At 33.8% G+C, this 12,417-nt stretch overlaps 1 protein-coding gene across 1 annotated transcript; it reads left to right on the top strand.

The window, feature by feature from the left end:
- Positions 1-66: 66 nt before the first annotated feature.
- LOC126819319 (RING finger protein 11) lies at positions 67-6,348 on the top strand. The gene is made up of 3 exons (XM_050547306.2): positions 67-315; positions 4,607-4,758; positions 5,547-6,348. Exons 1-3 carry the CDS (start codon positions 196-198, stop codon positions 5,716-5,718), a joined length of 444 nt encoding a protein of 147 aa, XP_050403263.1. The 5' UTR covers positions 67-195; the 3' UTR covers positions 5,719-6,348.
- The last annotated feature ends 6,069 nt before the right edge of the window (positions 6,349-12,417 follow it).

Below are 12,417 nucleotides of genomic sequence, written 5' to 3'. Positions count from 1 at the left end.
AATTTAGAGTGGTATATTTTCCATTGACGTCACTGTCTAACGCGCAGGTTTTTAGAAGTAAAAGGGCGAATGTTTTGGTTTAGGACGAAGTGATGGGATATTGACAAGACAAGGAAATTACTTTGTCGTCATCAGTTTCCCATGTAAAGCTATTGGAATTTTCATAAACCACGAGGATACCCGTCAGTAATCAAGATGGGTAATTGTCTGAAGTCCCCTAACACGGACGACATCTCGCTGTTGAGAGGAAGCGACGCTGGGCCAGAAGTATCATCAGACCAGTCTGCGAATATGGGACCACCACCACCGTATCAGGTTGACCTAAAAATCTGTTAATATCTAAACAAAGACAATTTATATTTTTATTATGATAACTATAAATACATTAGAGTTTTAATCTATGAATTAGTAGGTTAATGTTCTTGGTTTGTTTACTTGTTGGTAGCTGATTGTATTGACAATGCTGAATGGGTTAATAATTGGATCATGACCAGCTGATATCACGTCACACACATGTATAGTCATCATAGGTATAAATAATGTCCTCTGTGATCACCAAAACAAACAAACTACTAGTATTACAAGAAAGAACCCATGTAATCCACAAAAGATAAAACAATTCATTTCAAATGTAAATTTTGCATTTTAAAAAATTCAGTTTTTTTTTCTGATCCAAATTTAGAGTAGGCCTATATGATTATGAACTAGTGTTGTATTTTATTTCAATAGACATGTCATATATGATATAGTCTAGCTGTTGACCTTATTATATTACTTCTCAATTCATATTGTTGTATAAAGCTACACATTGAGTTGCAATGATTGGCTCGTTGACCAACAATATCATTTTGAAAATCACAAAAGAGACAGATGTGTAAATAATCATACATGATTTTAACTGATCTGTTGACTATTCAAATACAACACATGTATCAGCTGTGTCATCAAACATTTATTGTGATTAATTTAGTGACATGCTTTGATCAAATTGCATGACTGTATTTGTTGTTGTGCATTTCATTTGTACATAATGTAAAACAAAACAAGGAAGATGTTTACTAAATTATATGCATCTATATCAAATAATATAAGATACACATCATTATAATAACCATTGACGAATACATTTAATAAGAATTTGGCTTCTAGTATAACTGATTTAGACTTCAATTAATACTCTGATTTCAGTGGGGAGAATAAATTTTACACCCCCACCCCATCTTCAATAGAAGGCTTGATCTCGCCTTAACTACGTACATCTTTAAGCCCTTCACGTAATACCCCGCATATTTTAGCACTAATTTCGATTGGGTATAAGCCCAGCTTGTGATCCTATCAGATTCCTTCGTTAAAAATATGGTTACGATTATCAAGTCTCGCGCTTCTAGCTAAAATGTCTACATGTGACAATCGAGTTGCAAAGTTCAAGGTTCGATCAATGTCAAGGTTGCTGGAAATCATGGTTGATCAACAAAGGCTGTAAACTTGTCTATTTCTTTTTCTATGGAGGCCGCCATATTTGTTTACAGTGTGTTATGTGCCACGACCTCTGATTGGACAATGCTAATTAGTCACGTGTAAACACAACGAGCGCAAAAATTCGGGAATTGTTGAGTATTGAAGCAACGGTTAGATGTTGTAAAACTCGCGGTCGTTGCTTCAGGAACATGCTCCCACCCATGATAAGACAAGTCGGCATCCTTAATTTTATAGCTTTTTGACCCATCCAAATATCCAAATTCAAATTCTGGGATATTGTGAGGAAGGATATTGTCATCACTCTATATGTACATGTATCGATGAGGAAGAATATTTTTTTATTTTGCTGTGAGAAGCATATTTTCTGACTTAGTAGTGAGTTGAGGAAGAAATGTGCGGGTCACAAGGTCAGAGATATGAGTAAGGGACAGAAGGCATTTTGAGGAAAAAATGATATATTGTGGAATAATTTACACCCCTGTACTTTGGGGATGAGAATAAATATTGTTTATGAAAAATAGGTCTAAATATTTTCTTATAATCAAAACAATATTTCTTTTCCCTATATACACTGGAACAGAGTTCAAGTTAGTCTATTTATCTATATGTCCTGAATTAAAATAGGATTATCTAGGTTAGTACTAATAGTACTAAACTCTATAATGTTATTTATGTAATACTTGATATTATGAAAAAAAAATTCACAACAAGGAAAGGTTATCTAAAGTTCAACTTCTTTTTTTGTATCTCACCTCAGTTACACTGAGAAAGTTTTATAATGTTATCTCAATCTTAGTACACAGAAAAGTAGAAACATTCGATTAAATGAATAGTCAGATATTGACTACTTTGAAATTTTTGTATCTAGGCCGATACCTTAAATATAATTGCATCAGATGTTTGTTATTATCCTCTGGGGGCTGGATGGCCGAATGATTAGCACGGTCTGTCATTGAGTTAACCTGCATGGTTTTGATTCCCTGGTTGTACATGGCAAGAAGTAGGGTCGCCTGTCCAACCTCGTGGGTTTTCTCCAGGTCCTCCGGTTTCCTCCCACTGCTAAATCCCCCGACGCGCAAGCGAATGATTGAAATAAGATTAAACGATATGTTATTACCAAATGACCTGGTTTGTGTCGAGTGGACTTAAATCATATTTCTCTCTCTCTCTCTCTCTCTCTCTCTCTCTCTCTCTCTTATTATCTTTAAATGTGAATGAGGATGTTTTGCTTTGTTTAACAAATCTTGTCCTTAATAAAAATCCTTCCTGATGAAGTTAAGTAGAAATACCGGTAGGTACATCTATAAATTCACTTTGGTAAAGCCCCAAAATGCCAGAATATACATGTAGATTAGCTATTGAGTTTAAGACTCCCCGTTAAAGTTTTATCATTAACACCCCAACATGCTAGAATATAGATTTAATATAGGGCTTAAAATCGTATGCAATATAAAAGTACATTTATTAAAAGATACATGTTGTACAAATTGATCACATGTAACTGAAGTCTTGAACAATTACAATAGTTTGAATGTTATCATTAATGCCCCAACATGCCAGAATAAAGATTTAATATAGGGTTTAAAATCATATGCAATATAAAAGTATATTTATAGAAAGATACATGTAATATAATTTATTCAATTGATCACATGTAACTGAAGTCATGACCAATTATGGTAGTTTGAATTTGACATTGTCATCTTGACGGCTTTCAAGTTCAAACTCAAGTTCAGTTTACTTCCTTGTGTAAACAGTATTAAGATGCATACTGAATGTAGAGCAAGTGACTAGACTGGTGATCAATGATGTACTAGGGATTCTTATGTTATTTCTTTTCCCATGTGTACATTATCTCTGGCAGAAGGGGGGTTGGAGGCCGAATGGTTAGCACGTGCGTGCTGTATCATAAGACCTGTCATTGAGTCAACTGGCGTGGTTTCGATTCCTCGGTTGTACGTGACAAGGAGTAGGGTTGCCTGTCCAACCTCATGGGTTTTCTCCGGGTCCTCCGGTTTCCTCCCACTGCTAAAGACCCCTACGCGGAAGCGAATTATTGAAATAAAATTAAACCATATGTTAGTCCCGAAATGACCTTGTTTGTGTCGAGTGGACATTAAACCCCATTTCTCTCTCTCTCTCTCTCTGGCAGATTTATTATACAAAATCATGAATCATATTATACAGAGTTACCTGATCTTGCAATCTCAGCAAAATATTAAAACCTACTTGCATGGGTTAAAAGAGCAAAACCTCTTTAAATTAGGTAAAAAATAGTCTCAATTGGTTATGTAAATTTGATCAGTAATGGGGACTAGCTCCATTTCATCAAATTATCATTTTGGCAGATGAGCTGTAAGTTGGTCTGTTTTATTTTCGTTTCGTTTTTTTTAACTTTTGACAACTGCAGAACATGAAATCAGTTGTATCCCAATATTTGCTCTATTTGTACACCTAGTATAATTTTAAATATAGACTAATCTCACCTCCCAATCTATTTTTTAAGCCAAAAGGAGGAAGTCTAGTCATTTTAAAGTAGCTAAGTCTCTAACTCAATATCATCCAAAATCTTCGACATTGAAAACACGATTTAATTTTGGGTATAAATCAACATTGATGTTGTGATCTTACCGGGAAAAGATGGCCCTGATATCCAATGTTTAAGACTAAATAAACAGTTTACAATTGGTACACGAATCGTGTACCATAATGCCTTTCAGCGCTATGTGTAATAAGGAATTCGAAAAACGAGGCTAGGCATATTCCAGAAGTCATGTCAAACGGTGACACTATATTCTTATCTGGAGAGCATGCCCAATAAATACTATCGGCGTAGACTGGAATAACCAGAAGTTAGAGATTGGAATTCGATTGAGAATACTGCCGTATGTCACCGAACCTAACTGATTTGAAATTACAGTAAAAAAGAAACGATTGAATGTAAATTAATTTATATACATTCATATTACATTATTGTATGCGTTGCGACCCATTTGTGTCAATTTCTGGGTCCCAAATATTAGCGACTTAGCTCCTTTAATGCTTGTGAACATGTACTAATGACCATAAATTTGTATAAATAATCTGTCTGCATTTCTGTAATAGAATTTATTTGGGCTTATTTCAGGAGTCTGTACCCATCTATCATCCGTCACCTAATGTTAGCAGGCCAGCTAACCAATTAACTGAAGAAGAACAGATCAAAATAGCCCAACGATTAGGCCTTATTAATCATCTGCCAACTGGTGTATTTGATGGCACCAGTAAAAAGGCCAAAGAGTAAGTACATAATATATAAATTTTCTTGGAATTCATATACGTTCTTATGTACAGGTAATTAGTATGTGGGACTACTACCATGCACATTATGTTATACACAGCCTTTACATGTGCAGGTAGGCATAAAAGCATTTTGATTGGTCAATAATTGTCACATGGTTTCATATTTTTAAAGAAGATAAGAGGTAAATCTGCCTATTGGAAGGGAGATAACTCTTGCATGCTTGTTTTCCCACATTAGTTTCATAATTAAACTACCCTAGACTTCACATGTATGAAAAGATAAACTGACATACTGATGTTTCTATCCATCTCTAATCATACTGGTGTTCTAGTGCTGCTCTGCCAGTCGATCATATTTCATATCGTGGTGTGTGAAATGAGGAAATAATTCATCATCATTTAAAGGATTTTCAATGAAAAACCAAGGTCCCGTGTATACATTGGCATGCACGTAAAAGATCCATTGACAGTTGGAATTCTAAGAGTAGGTCGTAGTGCCGTTGCCCGTGCAAAATTCCCCTCATAGCAGCTCACTATATGGCGTATGCCCGTCTTCATTAACCCAATACAGGAGCAGAACAATAGGATGTTAAACCCCATTTCATTTCTTTATTAATCAATTATGATTACATTTTAGTGTGGGTGAACCATGAGAATGTAAATAATGTCTGAAATATGACGATCAGCAGCTACATGTATAAGTGGACGGCAAATCTCATTTATCTTTTGATGTCTCCAAATCTGTTTGTTTTTTAATGTGCTGAAAATATATTTGCATGTTTCAGGTGCTGTATATGTATGGAAGAATTCCTATTAGGTGATATGTTACGATTTTTACCGTGTATGCACACATACCACAAGGATTGTATAGATGATTGGCTAATGCGATCTTTTATTTGTCCATCATGTTTGGAACCAGTTGATGCAGCACTATTAACGACGTATGAAACAAGCTGATGTGATAAACAATGATCCTGGTGCTATATCACGGAAACAAACCTTGTAAACAGTTTGTGAAGTGATGAAAACATTGATACAACAATAGATAACTCTATAAAAATATTCAACTAGTTTATCGGTAGGTTACTTTTAAAAAAAAAACATTGAGAATTTGTTCAGTACAGCACAAAGATCAAGCCTTGTTGAATAACCATCATCCTAACTTACACATATAATAGAAAACTGAACTTATACAGACAGTATGCATTCAATGACTTGTGATTTTTTAAACCCAGTTTAATGGGTTTGTTTAGCATTTGTACTTCGATAAAGATAGTGGATACTTATAACAATATACTGTTATCTATATTGATTGACATATGGCTATTCTTTGTAGGTGTAGATATGTAACAAAGGTTAATATTTATATAATATGCATGCATTGAAACAAAAATCACATGTACAGGAGACAATAGGCAAGCCTGAACATAAGGCACCTGTCACAGGCATTATCAGACACAAAATATTGCACAACATTATATGTTACATACAGGTAACAATTCTATGGAAGTGAATTACTGCTTATTACTGAGCGACATTTTGACTAGGCTTCTCTAGTCATTATCAAGCAATGATAAAATATGAAAATATGACAAGACAATATATATACAACAATACTTAGTTAATGCTGACCAACCAGAGATAAAGGTTGGTCAGCATTAACTAATTATTGTTGTGTACATGTATATATTGTCTTGTTATATTTTAATATTTTATCATTGCTTGATAATGACTAGAGAAGCCTCTCAGTAATAAGCAGTAATTGTATTCCATAGAATTGTGACCTGTATACTCGAGTACAATTATTAAATGCCATTGAAACAATTTAACATTATATGTTATAACATATACATGATAGTTTGTGTCTTAAGATGTTTTAAATAAGTAGGGCAGCCTGTATACCAACAGTAAACTTAATTTTAATTCCACTCGTTGATTGGATGCCCTTAAATGGATTCCCTCTGTTCCCACCCCTTCTGCATGCTTCTGTTTACGTAGTTCAGAGGTCAACATAGGTGTAAGTAGACTGTTCACCAGTTTAATTTCGAATGAAATACAACAAGAACTTGAATTTTACAAAAAAAATCTAAAGAATTTTTTTTGGTTTCCTATTAAAACCAAATTGTGTTAAAAAGTTTTTTTTAATCTTTTCTATGAGACACTGAATGAAAATATTTGAATATATGATCTCATTTATGATAAAAGATGTGAGTGCGTTGAGAGAATGAATATTAAAGTTATTGAAAAGGATCTGAATTTTCAATATTGTGCAATTTAATTAATGAATTTGAATTTGATATGTAATTTTTTTTCATCGAGAAATAAAAAGGTGACCGTACCATTGTTAATTATATTAAATATAGAATTGTTTCTCTCTGATAAATGTAAATAGATTATTTAATTTGCTGAACCATTTTATAATGTGATACTGGATTATTTATATATGTATCTGTGAATGATGACGAGACTGTAATTAGAACCAATTCATCTCAGAGGCAGTCTGATTAAAACACGGATTCTATTTCGTTTCGTTTTTTATAGTTCTAAATTTTCCTTGGCTTTACTACACTATCTGGAAGAATCGTTATATAACCTGTGTTCTGGTTGATGTAAGGGATTAGCCAATGAAATGGTCTGATACAGTGAGTTCTTGGTGTGCGATGCCCGGGACTGTGGGTATCCTATTAGAAACATCAACACTGATTGGTTAATCATATGTCGGAAATAGGGTCAAAAGCCGCTCGTGTGACCCCTGATGTGACCTCCCACTACAACTAGTCAGATCTTCATGTAGTAGGGCCAATCAAAAGTATAAAAAAACGAATCTGTATTTTAATCATATTGTCTCAGAGGTGACAATTTTACTAATATACTTTAATAACAGCTGGCTTTATGGACAGCATTCACTAGGTTTATTAACTGCAACGTTTCATTGCTTGATAATGGTAAGAGTTCTTCATTGAAACGTTGCAGTTAAAAAAACTAGTGAATGTTATCCATAAATCTGTCTGTTTTTATATATTGCTTTCACTAAATGCCCTTTAAAGATAATATACTGTAGATGGATACAATATTTGTTAATACGTGATCAAAATTATTATCAATTTTACTGAAGATGGGGATATAATTAGGCTTCAATGTATAAACTATTATTCTAGACATTTATTCACATGACATCTTATAATTAACACTCTAGAACAGTGATTTAAATGGATTAAATAAACAACCTATTCCACATCTTGTCAAAACTTCAAACAGTGATAACTTGGCTCAGAATAAAGTAATTTGAATGAAATTGTCAATATATTCATTCTGCATTATCTATTTTTGAATTATTATAGCAAAAACGGCCAGCTCTTTAGCTAAATCTTACAGAATGTATCTTTAATATATTTACTTGAAAGTGAAAGGTATATAATGTATTCCATATTTGATATATTTGCAATAGAACCCATTTTGTATATTTACTTAAATTATGTATTAATAACTTTATGAAACTTAATTATTTATCTATATGTATATATATCAAAGGGGGGTAATTTTAGATTTGTAAAAATACTAAAAAAATGACATGAGAGTATTTTTGTGCAATAATAGTGGTTGAATGATTACACATGCTTGGGACTAATTTCAGAAACTCTTAGAAATGAATAATAATATTACTGTGTTAATATTTTATTATTGGTAAGATTGTTACTTTGATCTGGATATTTCTTGTAAAATACATCTTAAAGAATTACGAAACAGGTTGAAAGTAGTATAACTCCGGAAGCTGTAGCCCAACGCCACCTGGCCAATGTTACTCCCTGGTCCGAGCTATCCCCAATATACACCAAATTTCAGCCTCTGGGAAAGACCTAGTGTAGCCACCAACCCAGGACAAACAACAGTCAGAAATGTTAGTTTAGATGCGACTTTGTACATGTCTACTTAAATGCATAATAAAACAAAGGTTAAACACAACCCTAGAAATAAGGCACCGGTCAGAAATTATCAGGCACAATTTACCAGACATATTCCCTCTGGTGCCTGTTATTTTGTCTTTTTTCTGTGTTTATTTTAATATTATTAATATTAAAATGTCCATTACTAGTTCAATAGCATCCTCTGTATCATATTCCCAGTGGTCTCATTCCATTCCACTAACCCCTGTGTTCATCCATGGGGGAGACATTTATATTCAAATTATCTACTCTTGATGACTGTGCTATTTTTATCGACCAATCAAAATGTTGAATACAAAGGAAGTTGGCTCATGGAAGTAAATCTCATTTTGCTGCAACAAACAAGCTGCCATATTGTTGTGAACATAAGCAATGAGGCTAAGACTGCTTTGTAAACTGTTTTTGATGGTTTGTAAAATCAAGCTATCATCAAGGGCAGATAATTTAAATACGTGAATACCCCATGGATTAACCCAGGGTATAGTGGAGTAGAATGGAATGAGAACACTGGGGATACAGAGGATGGTTCAGTTGTGTCTAAAATCATTATTTCCATGCCTTTGTGAACCAATTTAAATGTCAACACTCAATGTTTGTTCCAGAATTTGGCAACAGAATTAGCAGAACTCGATCCGATAATAACATCATTCAATATTATAAATGGCATTGAAGGATGTTTATTTAACAATACTGCTGATTTAACGGAACCATGGACCTTATAATACATTATAAGGTCCATGACGGAACGTTGCAAAAGGGAATTGTACCAGTAATTAATATAACTATGGAATGACCGCATTTTACCATTTTACCTACTCTGGCATTTGTTTCTTGTTTCACGATATTCCCAAATTAACTATTTATAGCATTGAAAAACTTTAGAACGTATCTCTACATCTTTTACATTTTGGATTTAAAGATGTATTTTACATAAGATTTATATTTATAGTAAACTAAATGGGGTTAAACAATTGATTATGCACCTTTTTCATTTTCACAATTATGTTAGATATTTCAACATCGTTTTTTTTACTATGATTCATTTATAACCATATTGTTTTGCTTCTTTTTGTTGACTTGTTGCATTTACCTCTTTAAGCTTGTCTGTGTATTTTTTTGTTAAATGTCTTTTTTATAGTAATTTGATGAAGTAATACTAACTTTGTCATGAAATTTCTATCTTTATATTTCATATAGGAGGATTGGATGACCGAATGGTTAGCTTGTGCCCCCTGTATCTGTATCATAAGGTCTGTCATTGAGTCAACTGGCAGGGTTTCGATTCCCCGGTTGTACGTGATAAGGAGTAGGGTTGCCTGTCCAACCTCGTGGGTTTTCTCCAGGTCCTCTGGTTACCTCCCACTACAAAAGACCCCTTATTGAAATAAAATTGAACCATGTGTTAGTTCCGAAATGACCTAGTTTGTGTCAAGTGGACGTTAAACCCCATTTCTCTCTCCATATTTCACATTATGTCAATTTCAAAAATCCAATTCCAACTGTCATGTATACTTTGGTTTTACAATCACTAGAATTTTTCCTACATGAGTCAACAATTTCTATTAAGAATGTTGGTAACTTAACTAAAAAAACAGAGACCGATCTAATATTTTGTGCATTGTGCACAGGGCTTGTGTAGTTAAAGGTGCATTATGTTAGAGCTAAATCTGCCTAGTGGCTGCCAGGTCTTTTTTCTGGCTTCAAATGTTATATACATTATTATTTAGAGATTTATTCACATGACAAACCTATAATCAACTCTCTAGGTCATTGGATGGCCGAGATTAAATGGATTTGAAAACTCATGAGATTTAAAAATGCAACAATAAAATGGATAATTGAGACTTAGTCTTGGTTGTCAAGTACCTTTGCTACGATAATAAATGATCTACGCTAAATCTTCAAACAGTCATAACTTCGCCTATAACAAAGTAATTTGAATGAAATTTTCAATATATACATTTTCCATTATCTTTTTTTGAACTATTACAGGCAAGAACGGCCTTTATATAAATCTTACATAATGTATCTCTAATTACCAAATTAAAACCTTTACATTTGTTAGTGTCATAGTTAGTTAACCATTTAGGATTGATCTATCAATAAGACATTTATTTCCTGTGTAAATGGTGGTAAGAATATATGAGAATATCATATTCTTGTTCAATATCCTGTTTTGTTTTAACCAACATACAAGAACCTTGTTTACGAGGAGGATAACAAAACCAATGTGTTCCTTGATTTTGAAATTAATCAATTATAATGTTTAGGGGTGGGGGGGCTGAAAAAATGAAATTGTGTTTATGGGCATGTCAGCACCAACTAGGCTATATTATGCCAGAGAAGTTGCGAATAGGAAAGAATGAGAATACATTGTTTGGAAGACATGCTGTTTTGTTTTTGTATTATATTTGTTTAGTTATACCAATAATTTATTTTGTACATAGACTAATTATAGACACCGGTAATGTGGAAAATCCCTTTCAATGTGTGACTAAGTGAGCGAGATTCTAAATTAACTGGTCTGAACCGAGCCTATGATTACGGTCAAAAATATTGTTGTCATTTATAGACTTGATTGCCTAACTCTAAACCGAGTCTATGATGACGGTCAAAAACATTGTTATCATTTATAGACTTGATTGCCTAACTAGTGAAAATTAATGATTATAGTATTGCAACTGGTTGAGGGGGGTTGGATGGCCGAATGGTTAGCATGTGCGCGCTGTATCATAAGGTCTGCCATTGAGTCAGCTGGCATGATTTCGATTCCCTGATTGTACGTGACAAGGAGTAGGGTCGTCTGTCCAACCTCATGGGTTTTCTCTGGGTCCTCCGTTTCTGCCTACTGCTAAAGACCTCTAAGCGCAAGCGAATTATTGAAATAAAATTAAACCATATGTTAGTCCCAAAATTACCTAGTTTGTGTCGAGTGGACGTTAATGGTTGAACTTCAACCCCATTTCTCTCTCTCTTGCAACTGTTTGACAGATTGTATTACCCCATCTTTATTTGCCCCTGAATCGAATTCTGACCAGTTATTTTATAATCTCTCTTTTATAATCACAGTTTGATATTGAAAGCTTTTGTCCACATTACAGGTGCCTGTGAAACTAATTACATTTGATTGTAAATTTTTGGCACAATTTCACAGTTGGAATATTATCAAAATCAAAGATAAGGGAATGAATTTAATGCAAACGTTCTTTTGTCAATGTTTCATTTGAAGCCCATATCGTTTGTTATTTTTATTTTGAATTTGTGTATATGTATTTGTGATATATAACTTTAAGCTTTTGGAGAAGTGCTGTCTTTTATTTATGTGATTATTATTACATTTTTGTTTCACATTTAACGTGTCGGTAACCCAATCACAATAAACATACTTTATATTGAAAACAGATACTTTGTTGAAGCTTTTGTTTCTATTTCTTTGTGCGTGCTCGTAGCATCGTAGGTCTGTCATTGAGAGGGGTTGGATGGCTGAATGGTTAGCATGTGCATGCTGTATCATAAGGCCTGTCATTGAGTCAACTGGCGTGGTAGTGACAAGGAGTAGGGTCGCCTGTCCAACCTTGTGCGTTTTCTCTGGGTCCTCCGGTTTCCTCCCACTGCTAAAGACCACGACGCGCAAGCGAATTATTGAAATAAAATTTTAAAAAACATATGTTAATCCCAAAATTACCTAGTTTGTGTCTAGTGGACATTAAAC

The sequence above is a fragment of the Patella vulgata genome, chromosome 4, assembly GCF_932274485.2.
Source record: "Patella vulgata chromosome 4, xgPatVulg1.2, whole genome shotgun sequence".
NCBI lineage: Eukaryota > Metazoa > Mollusca > Gastropoda > Patellidae > Patella > Patella vulgata.
The sequence above is the reverse complement of the archived record's forward strand: the minus strand, read 5'-3'. Positions and strand labels throughout refer to the sequence as shown.